This window comes from Rhipicephalus sanguineus, chromosome 10 (assembly GCF_013339695.2).
Source record: "Rhipicephalus sanguineus isolate Rsan-2018 chromosome 10, BIME_Rsan_1.4, whole genome shotgun sequence".
Taxonomy (NCBI): domain Eukaryota; kingdom Metazoa; phylum Arthropoda; class Arachnida; order Ixodida; family Ixodidae; genus Rhipicephalus; species Rhipicephalus sanguineus.
Window position 1 is genome coordinate 72783637 of NC_051185.1, and position 20094 is coordinate 72803730.

A 20094-nucleotide genomic window follows, 5' to 3' on the forward strand; every position below is an offset into this window, starting at 1 on the left:
TCTGTTTGTACCTTCTTAGTCTATGTCTTTTAGCGCTGCTTCAAGGATGCATTTGTACCAACAACCTCAACTTTCTAAATTTTCGCTAAGGGCAAGGGCCTCAAGTGACATATCGTCGTGTTGCTTTAAGTACTTATATGGGCCCTCGTTAGAAAGAACAAGAACATCAGACCATCGCCATTGTTTTAAAAACGCAGCAAGCTTAACAACGCGGCATCTAGCACCAAAAAAAAGAGAAGCCCTTCTGCTACTGGGAAAATGTGTGCGAGCGAAACTTGGCATATGCGTGCCTGACGTACTGGTTATTTTTTTTCTTACGCATTGCGCGACGCTCCCTCCTAGATTTATCCTTCCTCCATGCCGTCAGTTGGACCGTCAACCACTTGAGCATCGCAACTGTTCTGCTGCCACAGGCAACAACGACGCTCATGAGTGAAGGAATTAAATGCAACATAGAAAGCCAACAAAGAAATGCGGCAGCGGGAAATGTCTAGTGATATTGAAACCCGGGTGGTCAAAATTTTCCGAGCCCTCCACTACGCCGTCCCTCTTAATCATAACGTGGTTTTGGAACCTTAAACCCCCAACGATTAATAATGTTATTATCGACAAAACATGTCATTGCCATATCAGAAAACGACTGATCGTCAAAACGTTCACGATCTTGACAGCATCAGTTATTGGAAAACTGCGCATAGAAATACGCATGTGAACCGCGCACCTTGAAGACCCGCATTTGCGCACAACAGAGTTTCTCTACAGTCGCGCGCGCTGGACTCTTTGCGAACGATGACGCCGCCGCTACCGAAATATGTAACTCCTGAAAGAGGAGCTTTAAATAATATCGGCGTTGTGAAAAATCAAACAGGGGGCTGCACAAACTTGCTTGCACGCGGGACATTCTTGACGGTGCTCTGATCAGCCTGATTCACCGTACGAGTCTAAAAGATAAAAAACAGTATTGTGCCTGTAGTGTAGTGATTACAGTATTGACATTCGGGAATCGAGGCCCATATTTCAAGTCCACCCGTCTTTGCTTTTCTAGCATTTTCATTTATGTTGATGGAGCGTATGCGCTATGCTGACATCACTCATGTGTGTGTATGTTGCGTACGTATGGGACGTCAGTCGCGTTTCGACAGACCATTCACAGCACCGATGGTATCCGGCGTTGCAATCTGTGGCGTCAGTCGAGCCAAGATAAGGGCTCGCTCGCACCGAACTGGTTGAGTACCGTTTAGATTTGGTTTGGTTTGATTTGTGTAATGCAATGTTCCAAAACTACTCAGGATATGAGGCACCCCGTAGTGGAGGGCCCGGGATATTTTCATATGCGTCAATGATATTTGGTAGGTGCTATATGCATTGCAATCAATCTAGAAGCAGCAGTATCATCCCTATTCTCCTGCTATCCTTTCTTCAAGAACGAACGCTCAATCTGAAGATTCTCAGTCTTCCCCTCATGCGCCGGGTGCGAAGCAAGGCTGCCTAAACGTGCAGACGCTTTCTTTAACTGTTTATTATCCCCAACACCTCCGAATAACAATGGTCGGGAACATAATCTTTCGCTTTAAGGAAATTTACTTCAGCATAAAGCCAGAACTACACTTGACGATAGATTTCCATATTCCTAATTGAAAAAATAACGCATTTTCGAGTGTTATTTTCATGCAAATAGACCATAGAATGTGTATGAACTTGTAACGAAATAAAGGAAGAAAATGGGAGTATATTTGCCTTTACAAGCCATAGATGTACGATATTATCATTGTCAGCTACAGCCTTACAGTAAGTCAGTCGGTACATATCTAACAGTGGGTGTGAGCCACCGTGCGTAGGCGAACAAGATAAAGGTCAGTTCTTACGTCTTCGTGTCCAAAAACACCGTTCACTTGACGGTTCTTTAGTCATAGATGAATGAAATGTATCAAGATATAGCAGATAATGAAATATATTTTACAATATAGGTACACTTTGCACTGTGAGGTCATACTTTCGCATTTATGTCGAAGATATTAAGAGCACGAGGCATATCAATGAAGCAGCCTCTTTAAGTAGAAAACGAAGAAGAACTGCTTCTTCTCGAAACGTGTACCTTTTTTAATCTTTCTTCAAAAACGCTCTTAATTAAAATGCGGTTCAATATATCTAATCTCACCAAATTGTTCTGATCAGGTTAATACGGCTGTCTGAAATACGAGCGCAATAGCATAATTTTTGAAGTATTAATTTGATGTCTTATTTATTGTTGCCATTTCTACTCTTAATTTTTTTTTAACCATTGTACATTCTTCGAGTAAGATTTTAAGCTTCAACTACATATTCGTGGCCCATCCCCCAGAGTGGGTACGTGCCATAGAAAAGTAGGCAAAACAAAACAAAACAATCTCGAAACGGTGCCGAGGGTTTCCTCCCTGTGATCACCGACTTTCTAAGCGGAAGATGGCGAAGGATTATTACAAGGTACTCGGCCTCTGCCAAGGTGCCAGCGAGGACAGCATCAAGAAGGCTTACAGAAAACTAGCACTCAGGTACCATCCCGACAAGAACAAATCGCCGGACGCCGAAGATAAGTTCAAAGAGATCAGGGAGGCTTACGAGGTTCTGAGCACGGTGAAACACGGTATCAGTGAGGGGTCAGACGAGCATTGCCGCCAGAGCGACGGCAGCAGCAGCGGACTGTTCAGGCCAGGGAATGTGTACGCTGGCTACGGCAACGTGTATAACAGCGGCTGTTTCATCTGGGACTTCCGTCCTTACAACTCCAGTCATTGGTTCTTTAACGCCAGCTACAGCTTTCAGCAGGGTTCCGGCCAGGGCAGCTCATTTCAGCGCTTTTTCAGTTATTTCAGCCGCACAGAGACGTACCAGAGTTTTGGAAGCGCATACTACCCGGGCATGGCGTATCCTTCGCAAACGTGCGCAGGAGCACATTATTTTGGCCAGAATATCTTCGACGCATCACTTGGTTTCAACTCGCCGCAGTCGGCGACGTACAGCAGTAGTGGCTTGTCGAGCCAGCTTCAGGAACAGCACGCGTCGCCTGTTGAGCGCGATCTTTACGTGACTCTTGAAGAAGTCCTGCAGGGCTGCAACAAGAAGGTGAAGACGACCTGGCTGGTGCCGAGCGCGGACGGCGCGACGCCAAGAGTTGAAGAGAGGCTACTGAAGGTGAACGTAAAACCCGGCTTGCCAGAGGGATCGAAAATTGTGTTCAAGTTTAAAGAAGGCGATTCGCAGCGACCTGCTCCCGGGGACGTCGTGTTTGTCATCCGCTACAAGTCCCACCCTTTGTTCAAGACACAAGGCAACGACATTTATTACGTGGCCAAGGTGAAGATCAGAAAGGCTGCCCGGGGTGGGAAAGTTGATGTGCCGACGCTGACTGCAACCAAGATCTCGCTTCCGCTAAAGGGAGTCATTCGGTCCGGTGCCATCAGGCGCATTGAAGGCCAGGGCTTGCCCGATCCTGTGGATTCAGGGAAGCGCGGAGACCTCGTCGTCATATTCGACCTGCGCTTGCCGGTAGCCTAAAGCCTTGCACCAAATGCTCATTGAACAGGAAACAGGCGGAGCGAGGAGCAAGTCGTTGCCATCTCTGAAGCACGTCTTGCTAATAACCGAATGCGCAATAAATTGTTTTCCTGGTCTTCCTACAAATTTTATGCGAACGTTGCCCCTCAAAATGGCCCGCAGTTTCACGCGTCGACTTTTGGCAATAGCTCATGGTTTATGAATAATGAACACTTGGTCTTGTTGGTGCAGCGCTGCAACCCAACAGCGCGCAATCACTACAAGGACAAGAAGGCTGAACTACACCGCTGTGGCAGATAAGTTCAGCGCGGTGATCAGTTCTTCATTCGTGCCCTCGTCGCGATTGTGCGCGGTGGGTTGCAACGTATGAATATGAATCATGCGGCTTTCGGTGCTGAATTCCCTACGTTGCTGAGGTAGTTGGTTAAACATTTTAGCAAAGTAGGTATAGCGTTACAAGGACGGGGACGAAGTGAAGTCATGAACCGACAAATACGGGCGCTTGCTGAACATTTCTTGCTTGCACCTCAGCAAGCATCGATGGTGGTAGTGTGTCTATGAAATTGGCGGCAAAAGGCGAAGGAAGATTAAAAGTCAAGATGAGATGCTAATTGTTCGCATTGCTTGGACAAGGAGTAGTTTTGCGGCCAGTTCAACAGGAATAAAATAAAGTGGAAGAAATGACGGGCTATTCTAAGCAGGCTTCCATGCAAGAATAGTTTCAACCGTGAACTGTCGTTCACCGGATATTTCTGACTCTACGTGTGTTGTGCCCTCGACGTTCAAATAAAGGTACGTGAGCACCTTGATGGCTTATCAAAAATTATCGCCCTTATATCAGACAAAAGAAAAACAAAGGAATTTAAGTTCTCGTCTTTCATTGTTGGACAGAACCTTAATGAGAACCGAGTCCCCTTCTTCCATTCAAAGCGAGGGTCTCGTTCTGGCAGACTTGATGCCTTCTGGTATTTTGCGAGCGATTGTTGGTGAGGTGCTACGTAGTAAAAAGATCTCGTGCTTCGTGACGCCAGTAGGCAAAAAAAATATTGTTGACATGGCGACCAGCGGCGCTGACTCACACTCCCAGGTATAAATACATAGATATACCCGATAAAGCGGACGGGAGGATGACCACCGCCGTGGCTCAATTGGAAGAGCATCGGACGTGTTATTCGAAGTTAGCAGGCATCGATCCTTGCAAGCGGCAAGCAGGTCTTGGCAGAGATATTCAGAAATCGATTCCGGAATACAGATTTCGAAATGCACGCGCTGGAAGTCTAAAATACAGAGAGTGAGATGTATTTGTCTTTGGATATTTTGGAGATACATTTGCGAAAAGAAGAAAACAGTATACAGGAATGCATATACAGGAATACAGATGCTGTAATACATTTGATTTGGGAGGTGCTGATACTCCGGAAAGACATTCATTAAGTGCAGAATAATATTGTGAATAATGCTGCATAGCATAGAAACTTGAAAGTAAACAATATCGCCCGAATCACCAACGAACACTGGTGGATTGAGAGAAAGCATACAGTTATTTTACATAGAATTTCTGCTTTGTAGCGAAAGTTGTTCCGTTCACCTGCACTGAGGCAACAGCAGCTTCTAAGTCTATCGGCAATACAAGTCGGTCTGCAAGACAGCGTCGGTTCGGATTCAACACAAGACTCGCTAACTCGCCAAATGGCTGCCCCCCCCCCCACATAAAAATGAGGGGTGCCGCACAAGCCTTGAGAGATAGCGACTTCATCGGCAAGGCTGACAATACTGTCTCCGGGATTATGCCGTCAGCGGCATCGGGCACTTTACAACATGGGCCATTCTGTGCATGTGGAGCACCCTTCGCCACCCACCCTGTGTCGTCGACCGGTCGCGCGGCTTTGTTTGCTTAGCAGAAGAAAAGTGTCCATTTCTTCTTTGCTAACACGTGTCATTTCCGATTAAACATGTAACGAAATACCCTGGCCATTAGAGTATCGCGATATAATCGGTACATCGTAAAATCATTTCAATGCTGAGATACAAAGACATTTATGAAGTGTATCACCATACAGAAATACAGATGCTCACTAGTATCGCTGAGATACTATCGCCATACTGCCTAGCCCTGGCGGTAAGGTGTCTTTTCGTCCACTTTAATTTCTTCATATTTATGTCATAATTGCTACAGATAACGTCCTGTATACTTTTCCTTTGCTTCAGTGTCTGTTGGTTCTCAATAACGCTCTTACATCAGGTCTCATAGACCCCTGCCCATTCGCCCCACCTGCACATATTTACCTCATATCGATTATCTGTCTTGTACAGAGAGGAACGGAAGAAACGAAGAAAGGTGGGGACGAGTGTTAAACCGAAAGAACCATTCGTTGTATTGGTTATTTGGTGGAGAAATTAGCTTGCTTGCGCATGTGCAGTAACCTTTTGCAAATTATTTAATGGTGATTTTCTAAATTACTAACTTATTCCTTACGGCGAATTAACAAAGTATCCACTTTTTGTCCAAAAGGATTTATAAATGACCATGCAGTCTTTTATGCTGATAAAACACCCTAAAGAAGGGAGAACCCGTACAAAAGATTGTTAACATGTTCCTCGCACAAAGAAATAGCTCCTTTTTATAGTTTTTCCGGTGTGTTGTCTTTTTATTAAGTTCCACTGAATAGGCATGGCTAACGTAGATAAGCCCTTAAAATGTTCAACTGAAATGAAAAAAATTACATTATTAGTTTCGAACAGCGACGACAGCAACTATGGTAGCAATATGAAGATGGTGGAAATATAGGCTTAATACAGCAGGCGCGTAACGGCATAAAAGAAGTCTGAGTGTGTGCTCCACTTGTCGACAGCATCGTGAGTCTACGTTTACAGCTTGAAAACATCTTCGAACCCAAGTCGCCCTATTAGTAAAGCGCGTCTGGAAGGGCTTTGTGAAACATGATACCACCACGCGCCGAGAAGGCAAAGCCGGAAATACCAAGCACAGTCCTTATTTCTCAACTTATTTCACGTTCGAACAGACGACGTTCCCGGCGAGTTTCTAAGCTTCCTCATCAGCCATCACATTGCCTGGAGGGCATGGTAGCCTGATCAATTCTTTTACTTTGATACTTCCTTGACGAAGCTGTCCAGTTTGCCGGCATCGTCATACCCGCGATGGAACTGAAGATGTCCACTCGTCTCTTGGCTGTCTATCACGCCTTATTAGGTGATCGTTGGTACAGAAGCTGACAATGTAAAGATAATAGTGGCGATAAAGATTGCATAGCAATATCAATAGTCACGACGAGACTGTCAGGTTTGGTCATATCCGAAGAATAATGATGCGTTGATGATGATATTCAGTAGTGAAGATAGGGTCGTGGAGGTTGTGGTAGGGGGTAGGCCTCAGCGCTTATCATGCAGCAACTTGCTGTTCAAGCCATGTCTTCTGGCACACATATATTTGGGGAGATGGATAGGAGGCGGTGGAACCTGACCGATGCGCCATCCCCCTCGTGATACCTGTCGTTTGCCGAGTTTTTCATACTACGGCGCATGTTCGAAATACGACACGCTTACCTCGCCAGTGATGTGACCACTATTCTTTCTACCACACTGTCGAGTTTCAGCTTTTCTTGAGGTTATTGCTGTTGCTGTAGCTGTTGTTGTGACCTGCACAATCGTTGCATGTCGGTCGAGCTGGTGACATCAGCACATGAAGAAAAGCACTCACACAAGCGATATAGTACGTGTGTCATCTACTTCTTCCTGCGCGATCTTATTTCCGTGCTGAGGTGTAACACTTCTGATATGCTTAGTTAATCATCCGCCACTTCAAATACAAGTACAGCGGCTGTGTAGTCTCTGCCTGCGCATGATTACGTTTTTTTTATGCTGCAACTTCAACTTTTCATTTTATTCTCCGTCTACTTCATCATGTAACGCTGTTTCAGGGGTTCTAGCTTTCTTTCTGGAGCACCCAGCATTTTTATCATAAAAGCTTAAGTGCTCTCACATGTAGCTCACCAGTTCTTTCTTCACCGCGCTTGGGATATTGCCAAATCTAATAAAAATGTATATCCCTGTCTGTAGAAAAATGAAAAAGAAATCGTGATCACTGCGATACAATAGAGGGCACCACTGTTGCAGCATGTTGTACTGTTTGAGATTAATAAATTTCCAAGCTGCAATTCTCAAGGCCGTTCTCATCATTCGAAATTTGCAATTGGCAAAATTGGTTTTTGTGCAGCTGTGTTTGGAAAGAAATGAATGTTTACGCCCGAATTTCATACGTTTGCCAGAAGCACTCTTACTGTACTCTAGTGGCAACGAAAAAAAAAAACAGATTTGAATTTAACAATTACATCGGAGCGAGATGCTGAACCAACCACAATTTCGCTGTTGAATTTCTTGATACATATGTCTCTGTGTACACACATGAATCGATTTAGCCCAATACAAAATATATATTTATCCACCTATCGTCCTGCCTTCTTCCTCTTGTGCGAGCTCTGGTGCAAGGAAATATCCCCACAGTCTTCCGGCACAGTCGCTTCTCACTGTTGTAGGATGTGTGTACTTGTCAACTCACATGTCTTTTTAGCTCATTGGAGTACTACACTTTCTGTATAGTATTCCTACAGAAATTGTGCAAGACTTCACGTAGCTTTGTGGAGTTTTGTGAAGCCGCGCGGAACAACTGCCTACAAACCTGTGTGGGCATCCCGAAGGCTTCGTCAGCCTTGGGAACTGTAGCGGAAGCACGATGCCTCCTGCTAGATGCCATCGCTATACCCAAGAAACCATGCGTGTCCATCTTCGACATGTCCTACAAGACAAGACGAATTTTCTTTACCGCACCCATCTACCCCACCGCAATTTCAAATGTGGCAAAGCAGTGCAAATGAAGCACCTTACTCATGTTATTTAGCCACATATATTATTGTAACCAATATTTCCCCCTATCAACTTTTTATTGCAAGTATCAAGCCATTTGTGAATGGAGCAATGAGCTCCATGCCACAAGCCGCGCTGCTGCAAAATACTCTCCTCTACTTAACCGAGAAATATACTGAGCATGCCTGTGTCTACATTGATGCCTTAACAACTAAGGAGATTTCCTCATACAGCCTTTGTGTGTCCTCAACAAGAGAAACGCTCTCTTTTCGGCTGCAGCTGAGGACATCCTCCGCGACAACAGAACTTGACGGCATCAAAGGAGATGCCCTCACTCCTTACCATGCCAAACGCCTTACCGATTGTCGATATCTACCGACTCTAGGCGAGCACTACCAACATTGTTCAGCCTCTTCAGGAGAATAAGACAGCAGCACATTTCTTTCGGCATTGCGTACGTATACTACTTGGCTATTACCGCAGGTCACTGCATCACATTTCAGTGTACGGTATTCTGGTTCAGTGCAGTATTCTGGCAAACGAAAGAGCAGATGAAGCGGCACGCAATGGTGTTCAATGTCAGAACTTTAGGTGAATTCCTTTCACGAAATGTCATGCGTTCCAACTGGCCAAAAAAATTGCTTCTGAAGAAAAGAAGCGGCATTAAGACTTTGCACACATCACTACCTTTTCTTTTACTCAGTTAACCCACATCTCTGATCAAGACTCCCAGCCAGCGTTCCTCGAGAAATCGTGGAACAAATTCTCTTTGAGTGTGATGTGTATACCGATGGGCGTGGGCTCTATGAACATTGCAAGCTTTCAATCACCCAGATAGCAGTGTCATTTGAGTTTGCCTTACGCCCTTCAGTCTGTCTGACACAACAGAGGCATGCAATGAAGTTTCTGCGTACTTCCTTGGGCATGGTCGGTTATCTTTACAAACTGTAGTTCTGTAGTAGGGTACACATATGGGCTGGTTGGTGCGCTGTTTTCTGCTGTAATTCTGTCTTGCCTGTCAACCTCATCAGCCTGTCAGACAGCGAATTTTGTCACCTCATTGTACGACGATGCACACAATGAAGGAAAGTGCCACAACAAGTAATCGCCCTTGACGGAAAACTCAGTACCCGATTTAATTTTGCTATTTTATCTTCAGTTTTAATTGTTTCTCGATCCCTCTGTCAATCTCTCCGTACTTCCCTTTCCCCACGCAGAGTAGCATGTGAGCAATTTATACATGCCGGCAAAATTATCTGCATTTAAATGCGAATCATTTCTTAGCTAACCTTTGGCACTTTGAGCGTTTCTATCTATCTATCTATCTATCTATCTATCTATCTATCTATCTATCTATCTATCTATCTATCTATCTATCTATCTATCTATCTATCTATCTATCTATCTATCTGTCTATCTGTCTGTCTGTCTGTCTGTCTGTCTGTCTGTCTGTCTGTCTGTCTGTCTGTCTGTCTGTCTGTCTGTCTGTCTATCTATCTATCTATCTATCTATCTATCTATCTATCTATCTATCTATCTATCTATCTATCTATCTATCTATCTATCTATCTATCTATCTATCTATCTATCTATCTATCTATCTATCTATCTATCTATCTATCTATCTATCTATCTATCTATCTATCTATCTATCTATCTATCTATCTATCTGTCTGTCTGTCTGTCTGTCTGTCTGTCTGTCTGTCTGTCTGTCTGTCTGTCTGTCTGTCTGTCTGTCTGTCTGTCTGTCTGTCTGTCTGTCTGTCTGTCTGTCTGTCTGTCTGTCTGTCTGTCTGTCTGTCTGTCTGTCTAATTTTATCTAATCTACCCTGGGTTACAACAGCCTGGCTCCTGATGTGTAGTATCTTGCAGAATTTTGAGTTCCTATCATTATTTTGCAATTAAAACGCTTGGTATGCAATAACTGGAATAAAAGATGTAGAAACGCCCATTTAAACATTCATTCCATCTATTATCAAAATGGAAATAAAAACGACTTATTCTTGTGATGTCATAGTGCTTTTCCTTCAACCATGACCAGTAAGCCTATGTCTTGGGTATTCATTAAAAGTGCGTGCAATTCCTGTAACTGGGTTCCCTTGAAGTGTATGTCGTTTTGGAAGAACTGGAGGCACATTACCCACATATCATAGACTGAGGACAAAGCTCACTTCCTTGACGCTGCTCCGTTCTGTCCGTGCTTTTTGTGTTGCTTTCTTTAAATCACATAATGCAATCAAGGAAGCTTTTTTTCCCAATTACGAATGTCGCCGGTCATGAACATTGGATCTTACCGTGCAGATTCCAATCGGCGTCATTAAGTGTCGTCTATTTTCATTTTTTTTTGCCATAGCGTTTCTGCAGCTTTATTTTCGGATTTCCGAACTGTGCTGTATCAATTATGTACGTCTGAGGAATAATAATCAGAACGCAGGCAATTACAATCGCACGAGGCGCAAATCTCGCACTGTTCAAACACTAATAGGGCCTGCGTTCGAGCTAGTCGGTTTATTGACATACTAGTAATAAAAAAAGCGTTGTATACACAGGCTAGTGATGTAAGGTCGAAAACTCCGAATATCTGTTAATACCCAACGCGCGTGCAGTAGCCTATGTGAGGAGCGATGAATTATGCGAGTATGGAATAGTCGCTTAGGAGGTAAATTTCAGTTGGGCGTGCTCTGTGCTCTCTTTTTTTCAATTTTTGTTGCGTTTGCCTTATTGGGCTTTGCCATATTCAATGCCTTCCAACACAAGATTCCGAGTAGTCGCATACGACCCATCGGCTCACTCAACTAATTGAATAATCAAACGATTCTTAAGAGCTACAACTAGGGCAGCAGTAACACCTTGCTTTCATTACAGCTCTTTTGTTTAAGGAAATACATATAGCTCGCAATCGAATGATTAAATTTCTGTTCGCAGTGATCACTTTTGCAATTCGCAGCGCTCTAGCTGGATTAAGAACTGTCACCCGCTGGAACAAGTCACTACAAGAGAGCCCAGAATAATAAACATACGGCCGTGCTCCGAAATCAAATCCCAGGGCGTAAATATTGAAATAGTGTAATTCGGTTCAGCGAAAAATGTGTGCTCTTCCGAGCTCGTGGCATATATATATATATATATATATATATATATATATATATATATATATATATATATATATATATATGCGTTTTTTTCTAATCTCCTTTCTGCTCATTTCCTCTCGCTCATTTCGCAAGGCCTATTTCAATATAGTCGCAGATTTTCTATTCGATGTTTACGACTTCTAGTACAAAATCCAAAATGGTGCTGTACGACACAGAAATATTTGACAGATTCTAGAAATAGAAATACTCGTAGCGGGAAGTAAACTACGTAAGCGCGATGCGAATTCCAGGAAAGAAGGAAAGAGAAAGGTACTGCGTCGTTAACATGCAAAGTCGGGCAAGTCGGTATGAATTCATGATCACAAACAGCGCTTAAGACAAGTGACATGTTGAAAAAAGAAAAGGACAGGCACTGAATTGCAACAGGACAGTTGCAACGTAGCGCGTGTCCTGTTTTCTCTTCAATCCGCCCCGTGTCTTACGCGCTATTTATCATCGCGAAGAGAAAGAAAGTACGAGGTAGGGGGCGCGTTACATCACAAACGTCTTTTTGTCTATGCCGTCGACGATGGAACACACTGTGCTGTGATGCTCTTCTGTATTGAAATTGCCCAGATGCGTTCAAAATTTGAAATACATTTCGGAGTTTTACGAGCAGAAACCAAGTTAAGATTCTGAGGAACAAAAAAGCATAGGAATGCTGTTCAGACTCGGCTACTCGATGTAATTTAACATGACCCTAAGCCTACCTACAGGAAAGATTTTGTTGTTCTTCTTTTTTGCCTTTTTTTTTCGCATGTCTCAATCGTGAAAATGCGGCTACCGTGGCAGGGATTTTCACCTGCTTCCACTAATTTAGCGGTGCCACACCTGAGGCACTAAGCTTCTATGGCGGACAACGGTTGTCCTTAACTAAAGAGAGAGAGAGATAGAGAAAGGGAAGTTTGACCAAAAAGTTTTTTACACTTTTGTCGCGGGTATCATCCGCAATTAAAAGCTCTAGGTTTTACGTCTAGCATCAATCAGCGCTGCCAAAGTGCGGCCAAACTTCGAACATTACGCTAATTCTCGAGGCCTCTTAGTGGCTCTTGTTAAGTTCGGTGTGAGCCAGTAGTCCTAAGTTTCAAAGAAGGGTACGAACAACTAAAAATACCCTAATGGAAGATTTATTGGATTGGTATCAGCCGCGCGTAAACCTACGGCTTCGGGTTTGGAGCAAAGACATTTGCACAAGCTCTGCCTCCCCCAAGGAAACTCTTTTTTTAGGGCACACAGTAGGCTTCCACTTAAGGTTACATTGTAAACTTCCATACTTTCAGAAGGAGGAAAGGAGAGGCAAAAGAAATAGGTTATTGTTTTTTGAGGGCGCACCCATAACACAAACCTTATATAGGCAGCATCGTAGTTAAACTAACACGATTAGAAATAATCATTCTTGAATATATCATTTCATGCCATAACGCGCTGCAAGGATGTGAGAGTTCATATTTGGTCAGCTAAAGGAAAAGCAAACTTAATAAAATTGTCTATTTTTATATTCGTAAAAGCACCAAATCTTTCTATAATTTTCGCCTAGTGCAGTGAAGCTATATTACAACAAGAACTATCCCCAATTTGAGCCAGATTTTCACTGTGTGCTGAGGTGATCGACCACGCCTTTGTCATTAAACATGCCACAGAAAAGGCTGTAAGGTAAATGCTCTATAGTGAAAAGATCAGTATGCGATAGCATAATCATTGTTACCACGTCTATCTTCTGAGTGGACAATTATATATTTTAAATCGTGTTGTTTCTTTGTAAATATTTGCCATTACTTCAGCTCCAACCTTTGGTACATGGCGCTGGAAACGTTCTGTTAGGCGATGTGGGGGCTTATGCCTAAGAAATTAAGTGCGTGCGCCATTGTTCACTGTTCCTTAGTTGGGCGTTTCTCAGGTCACCGTGACTTCTTCACGGATGAATCTGCGCAGACAGAGTTCACGGTATCTACGTATTACTCAATGACTACTGTTAGGGGTGATGATGGTTAGCTATATTCTCTTCTTTTAAACGTACTGGTGACGCAAAATAACTTAGCCCATTCTTCGTAATGTGCTCCTACCCCATATACGGCATTCAAGCATTCTTGGCCATTGTTTTCTCATATTTTCTTCCTTTATTAAAGCCTATGCTTCTTTTTTTTTGAAAGTCTGCCCTTAGGCATAATAATTATTGCTTCAGAAATACACATACAAATTTGCTTCGTGTATGAAGTCCAGTAACGAGCTTTGGTGAGGTAATTGTGCTCTTAGCTGCGCTTGTGAGGACTACGGATTTGTCTATCGCGTCCTTGGCGTTTTTACTTGGAAAGTCAGAATGTCCTTTTCGTTATCTCCGCTAGCGATCACACCGCATCTGTCTGTGTTTGAAATGCTACTCTCTCACAGGTGTACACCGCCAACAGGTCTTTCTGTATTATTTCTCAAAGTCCTTTCCGAAATTTTGTAGCTACAGACGGGTTGCCCACTATATTTCAACAGTTTTCTCTGCACCAAAGTAAGATGACCTCAGAGCCCTCGATTGCACGGCTATTACAGCAGCGGCCTATAAACGTGAAGTCCCAGCTCACGCATTTTTTATCCTGCACCTTGCTGTATTTTGATTCGTTGAATGTAATGTTTCTAATATACAGGCATGCTCGCTTTCATAAGCCGCAGACAGCCTGTGGCGCCTGATTGCCGATTTATCACTGTGGTGCGCTGGTATAATTTCTATATACGGTATACCTATCGCCTAGATTTTAACTACAAATTGGTTTTGCTGTGCAGCGGTCAGATGGAATTACGCCAGCGCATTTGTATGCGTAGATAATTACGTATTTGAGCCCATCTCTGGGGCTGTCACACACTTTAAAAAATATTTTGTGAAAAAAACAGAAATTGTCTGGCAGCTCTCATGCCACAAAATTTCTGTAAAGCTATGTTTTCTATTTTGAAGTTTTCTGTGTTTTAACAAATTTTTTTCGTTTTACTTTACAGAAGTTTTCTGCATAAACACAATGTTCAGTTTTGCGTTACAGAAAAACTTGGTTTTCTGTTTGTCTTCTTTCTGTTATTTCACTGTTATTTTCTCTTTTACAGTACAGAAATTTTATGTTTAAAAACATGTTTCACTTTTCAGACACTGAAAAAAACTGTTTTCTGTTTTCATTTTTCTGTTATTTCGCTAATAGTGTCCGTTTTCGTTTACAGAAACGTTATCTATAAGTACAAGTTTGGATATCGAGTAACAAAGGCTATGTTTTCTGTCACTGCCTTCCTGCTATTTCATTACTGCATTTTAATTCGGGAACATAATTTTTTATACATAAAGGTCAGCTTATATATATTGTCATAGAAAAGCATTCCTCGGTACTAAAAAGTAGTTATGTCACTTGCACAAGCGATACGCAAAAATATTTTGTTTAGCCAAATGCAATGGCAAAAATACCACTATATTGCGTTTGCATAATCCAAATATATTCCAATTGTTTTAATAATATCTGGTGTTTTACGAGCCAAAACCAGGATATGATTATGAGGCCCATCGTAGTGGAGAGCTTCCGAAATTTCGACCATAATGGTGTTCCTAACGTGGGCTGACGTCGCACAGTACACGGGCCTCTAGCATTTCGCCTCCGTCGAAATCCGACCGCCACGGCCGGGGTCGGACCCGCGACTTTCGGGTAAGCAGCCGAGCACCGGAGCCGCTGTACTACCGCAGCGGCAATCGTGAACTTCTTGGAGCTACACCCGCGAGGTGTTGCTTCCAGCGCTCTAGTAAATAACGCAATAAAAACAGGCACGTTTCCGTAGATTCTCCTTTCATGATAAAAGAAACAAATCTTTATTTAAGCACAGGAAATGCTGCATGTAAACAGCTTCAAAATAATGAAAACTGCGTACATGTTGTCACCGTAGATTCAAACTGGTTTGGAAAATGTGTAGCTATACCGTATTTACTCGAATCTAGGCCGGCCCCGATTATAAGCCGACCCACGAAATGCGCAAGGCCAGAAAAAAAAAGCTTAAGCATTATACTCGAATCTAAGCCGACACCCCCCCCCCCCACTTTCGCACATCATTTTTTCGAAAAAAAAAAATCGGCTTATATTCAAGTAAATACGGTATATTCATAATGACACTGCAATTTTTTCGTTGAAACACTTAGCATTCATAGTCTCGCAGAGCTTTAAGTTGGTCATTTGTGGTGTGAGGCAGCGGTGCTTCCTTGACTTCTCGACCTTGCTCCCTCTGTCAGGGTTGAGTGCGGCGGCTGCCCTACAAACGAATAATGATATTTTCATGTGCACCAGGCTGTTGCATGATTATGCTGAACATAATTGGCCACACTGAGAACAACATTGATTATGTTGGTAGAGCGCTCAAGAAACCCTCGCATTGCCTCTTTAAGGTGTTCTATAAAAGTACATTAGGGTTCATACAATGTCATTTTTGCAACGTAAGGACTTGTAAGGAAATAATGCTCCTCACAGAGCAAGGTTCATGTGCTTTTAAACACTCACTCAAATACAGTAAGGGCTCATTAATTCGGATTTCACTGGTCCGGAAAAAACGCCTGAATTAACCGAGAGCAACATTATCTAGAGTATCAAGAAAAAATAAACAAATGACTATTATATCAAGGCGTTTTCTTTTTCTTGATGAATGTGCAAGTCCAGTACCTATTTTGCATAAGAGTAAAAGCCACGATTCCTGTCATTAAGTTTATCGTTCACAATGAAACCGCGGCCCAAGACCCCGTGTATTAAGCCGAAACGTTTTCTCAACCCATCCCTTATTACGTACCTCCGCGAGCAACACCACCCCGCCCACGTGATGATCATTTTGTCACCGAAAAATTCGCCGGCAACTGATCGTTTGTCCATCGGAATGTAACAAGCGAGTTTTATGTCAACTTGCGGATGTGCCGCTGAAGGTCCTCACCTTCAACAGCTTCCACCATATATGAGCTTTGTGACATTGTGCGCGCATAGCCCAAAGTCAAAACAAAGCTACCATGCCTATAAACAAAACAAAGGTGTTATTAAACAATGCATGTGCTTGCTGGGACCAGAAAACGCCTCCGAGCTATCCTGTTTTTCTAAGTGCACACGCATGATTGCATGGTAGGCACTATTGGTTGCCCCGGCAGTCAGAAAGTTTTCTCCTGGAACAAAATATTTACTGTTTAGAAATATTCAGCAATATATTGCAAGTATCCATAAAAATACCTTTGCCAATGATGAAAGGGGAGCACGGCACGTCTTCGACGTTATCTTCACTTGTACTTGCCTGCAATGATGAAAGTTATGAAGTTAATTATGCGATAAGTAGCCATTAAAACTCCTCTACCCTGGAGTTCAAACAAGCATACGAAGACAATTAAAAAGTTTGCCAATGTTTTTATTGAACTGCAGACATTTTAGATGTGATATAAAATAAAAATAAATAAATGCTCTTAATAATAGAAGGTAAATTAAAGCAGCGAACAACTTGAGGAGCAGGCCACTGTCAGATAATCCTCTTACCTTCTGGTAACTGAAGATGCAGCAGCACCTTAGGGCACTACCCTTACAAAAATCCCATATATGGCCACATCAGGAATTGGGCATATCAGGCCCATATATGAATATTCGCCATATATGTGCCATATATAGCCATATATGGCTTGATATGCCCAATTCCTGATATGTGCCATATATGGCCATATGTGGCCTGGTATGCCCAATTCGTGATATACCATATATGGATGATGCCTATATATGAATGCAAGCCATATATGGCTTTATATGGGTACTTTTATATATAGCCATATATAGATGACTGCTACATATGAATTCCACGTGTGAGGACGGCATAAATTAAAGCTGCAGAAACCATTCTACAGCTAGAATTAATGCTCCATGATTATTGATGCCACCCAACGGTCTCCAGTAGCAGTCGTGTTTTCAACACGAGGGTTGTGAGCTAGCTGTTTCACTGCCCTCCCAAGAAAAATTACAGTTATCCTCAAAGCTTTATTGCTAGAACTGTCATTTTGCTGTTTATTACTGTTTGGGGTCAGCACGTGACTGTTAGTCAAGTTATTTTAATGTATGGAGACATTCACTGCACAACAACAGTTTGGCAAGGCAGCTAAGATTCAGATCAGTTATATTCATTAACATGCACGATCGAAGCATTCTGTGCCCATGTAGCTAAAAAGCATGCAAATAAGTTGCGCTCTTGTTTCTTTTTAGTGATTTCATTCAGGCTATATCAACTTTTCACGAAAAGATACATTGTGTTTAAATTGAGTGCTTATCGACATATTCTATTCAGATTCAACAGGGTGGCTACTTGGCCTGGTCGGTACTGCATTCTAAAAGGAAAAATACGTTCTTTGTGCGCAAAACGTTTTAGAAAAGACAGATAGGAGTGCGCTCTGTCCTATCTGTCTTTTCTGAAACGTTTTGCGCACAAAGAACGTATTTTTACTATTCAGTTTCATAAACACATTGTCCACCGTGTTTTTATTGAGAATATTTTGGCGTGTCAATTAGGATTCTTTTGCGAGACAAATTAAATTATCTACTTGCCACTGACCATGTGGACTGCGTGTGCATTGAATGATTTAGGGGACATGATATTTAACCTTTATGGAGTTCGACCAATAGCGGCTGGGACGCAAGCTTGTGATGTGCAAGTATAGTGGAAAAAATGGCTGCTATAGGTCTCTGTGCGAGTAGAAATGGAGTGACATTTCTTGAAAACCAGACGCTAAAAAATTGTGTTTTCAAAACGTTGCCTGCTTTTGATACAGCTACTAAAACATTAATATTTTAATCAGTTGCAAGCCCTAAGCAGATCAGTCGGGTTTAATTTGTCGACTTGTACAAAATTACGTACAGTGCTCACGGATTCAAAGGCGACATCACATTTTTTTAGTATAACGACTGGTATGCGCAACCGCTCGAGATAACCACATCATATCACAACTAATCTGGTCTCTACAGATAATGTTGCTCTGGTCTACGCGTTCGAGTCGAAATTACGCCGATATGACCCGAACTGAAGACGGTGGAGACGAACGTATGTGCGTTAATTGGTCCTAAATTGTCCCGTTTCAATCCGTGAGTACTGTACACCGTCTTCTAGAATTTCCCTCGCAAGAAGTTTTAGCCGTTTGCACTTATCTTCAAGACAAGCGTAATTCTAAAAACAAGGTGAAAGCTGGGCGAGAACCGACAAATTAGGACACGGGCACATAAATGTCATGACACATACTTGGGGATGCGGATTGCCAACTGTTTTTCATTTGTTAATTGCGTAAGTTGTAATTGACTTTTGGTGTTCTCTCAAATGTCAAAAGCAAAACAAATATCCAGATATATTTTTTTTATTTTAACGAAAACTACAATAACACGAAAGCCATAATTTAGTTGGTACAGCGCTTGCTTCCGATAAATTGGGGGAGTCATGTCTGGAAGAAATAGAAAAAACAAAACAAAATGGTGTTGTAAAAATAAAATAGCTAGAATACGACGGCTTAATCACGTAACCACAATTATTATGCAGTCATATACTAATCAAAACATGCAATGCACTACGCTTTGTGAGTTTTCATAATTTTTGAGTACAGCGTAAGAAGGCAATGAAAACGATACACTTACCTTAAAATTTAGCAGAGGCTGTGATGTACAGAGCCAGTAAATCCAGAGGAACTTAATCACAACTCAAGACGACCACACTTATCCGTACAGCTTTTCAGAAAGGAAGATGCGAGGAAAACTTGCACGCAAGCTTAGGCGTCCATTTTTCCGCACCAAAAGTTAACGATGGTCAAACCAACGGCCTCTCCACAAAAACACACTCGCCTCTGCATCCACTATTGCACCACATGCAGAGAAGTAAATTTCTCAGGTCTGCGTTGAAGTCAGTGCAAAATCAAATCAGTCGCTGAACACGAAATAAGAGCAAGAGAGATCACAAGTGACGAACACGAGCCGCGCATGCTGCTCCGGTCAGCAAAGAAGCAACAGCGGCGCGGATGGATACAGCCTCGATCATGATGCAGCGCTAAGGTGTCCGTGAGATCACCAATTTACACAGTTGTCGCTGCAGTAAATTCTGCGAAGCTTATTGGCAAACAAAGTTTCAACTCTTCATAATTATTAACGCGATATTAACATCTTACAAGTTAAACTTCTCGTGTGTTATTTTCTTTATCGCAACCGTAGATGGGCTATGCGCCTTCTGGTCGTCTGTGTTCCTGCGTGCAGTGGAAGTTTCCAGTATGCATTCGCCGAATTGCTCACCCCTCAGACCGGAATCGCTCGTCCTCGCTTGTGTGCGCCGAGTGCAAGCAGCCCCGCGTTTAACTAGTCACGCGGGTTTCGGGACAATAGGGCTCGCTATATCCCCGCTGGCTGCCGAGAGTGACAGGTGCATGACCTTTGAGGCAGGTGTTCGTAGAATCTGCAATTGCTGCTTCACGTACGCTGGCTGCCACGACGTGTTCGATCCGGATATTTATCTTACTTCTCATGCTTGAATAATAATAATAATAATAATAATAATAATA

General features: G+C 42.6%; 1 protein-coding gene and 1 long non-coding RNA gene across 3 annotated transcripts; one reads left to right on the forward strand and one right to left on the reverse strand.

Annotated features, from left to right (window-relative positions):
* Nucleotides 1–2442: 2442 nt before the first annotated feature.
* Nucleotides 2443–3534, forward strand: LOC119406495 (dnaJ protein homolog 1). The gene has a single exon (XM_037673236.1). The coding sequence runs from the start codon at nt 2443–2445 to the stop codon at nt 3532–3534; it is 1092 nt and encodes a 363-aa protein (XP_037529164.1).
* An 11819-nt stretch (nt 3535–15353) lies between these two features.
* LOC125760217 (uncharacterized) lies at nt 15354–19894 on the reverse strand. 2 transcript variants are annotated; one of them, XR_007417850.1, is made up of 3 exons: nt 19829–19894; nt 16763–16823; nt 15354–15809 (listed from the first exon to the last, which is right to left on the reverse strand). It is a non-coding gene; the product is annotated as an uncharacterized LOC125760217 (long non-coding RNA). The 2 variants fall into 2 exon arrangements; XR_007417849.1 differs by lacking the exon at nt 19829–19894 and adding an exon at nt 19184–19519.
* Nucleotides 19895–20094: the final 200 nt, after the last annotated feature.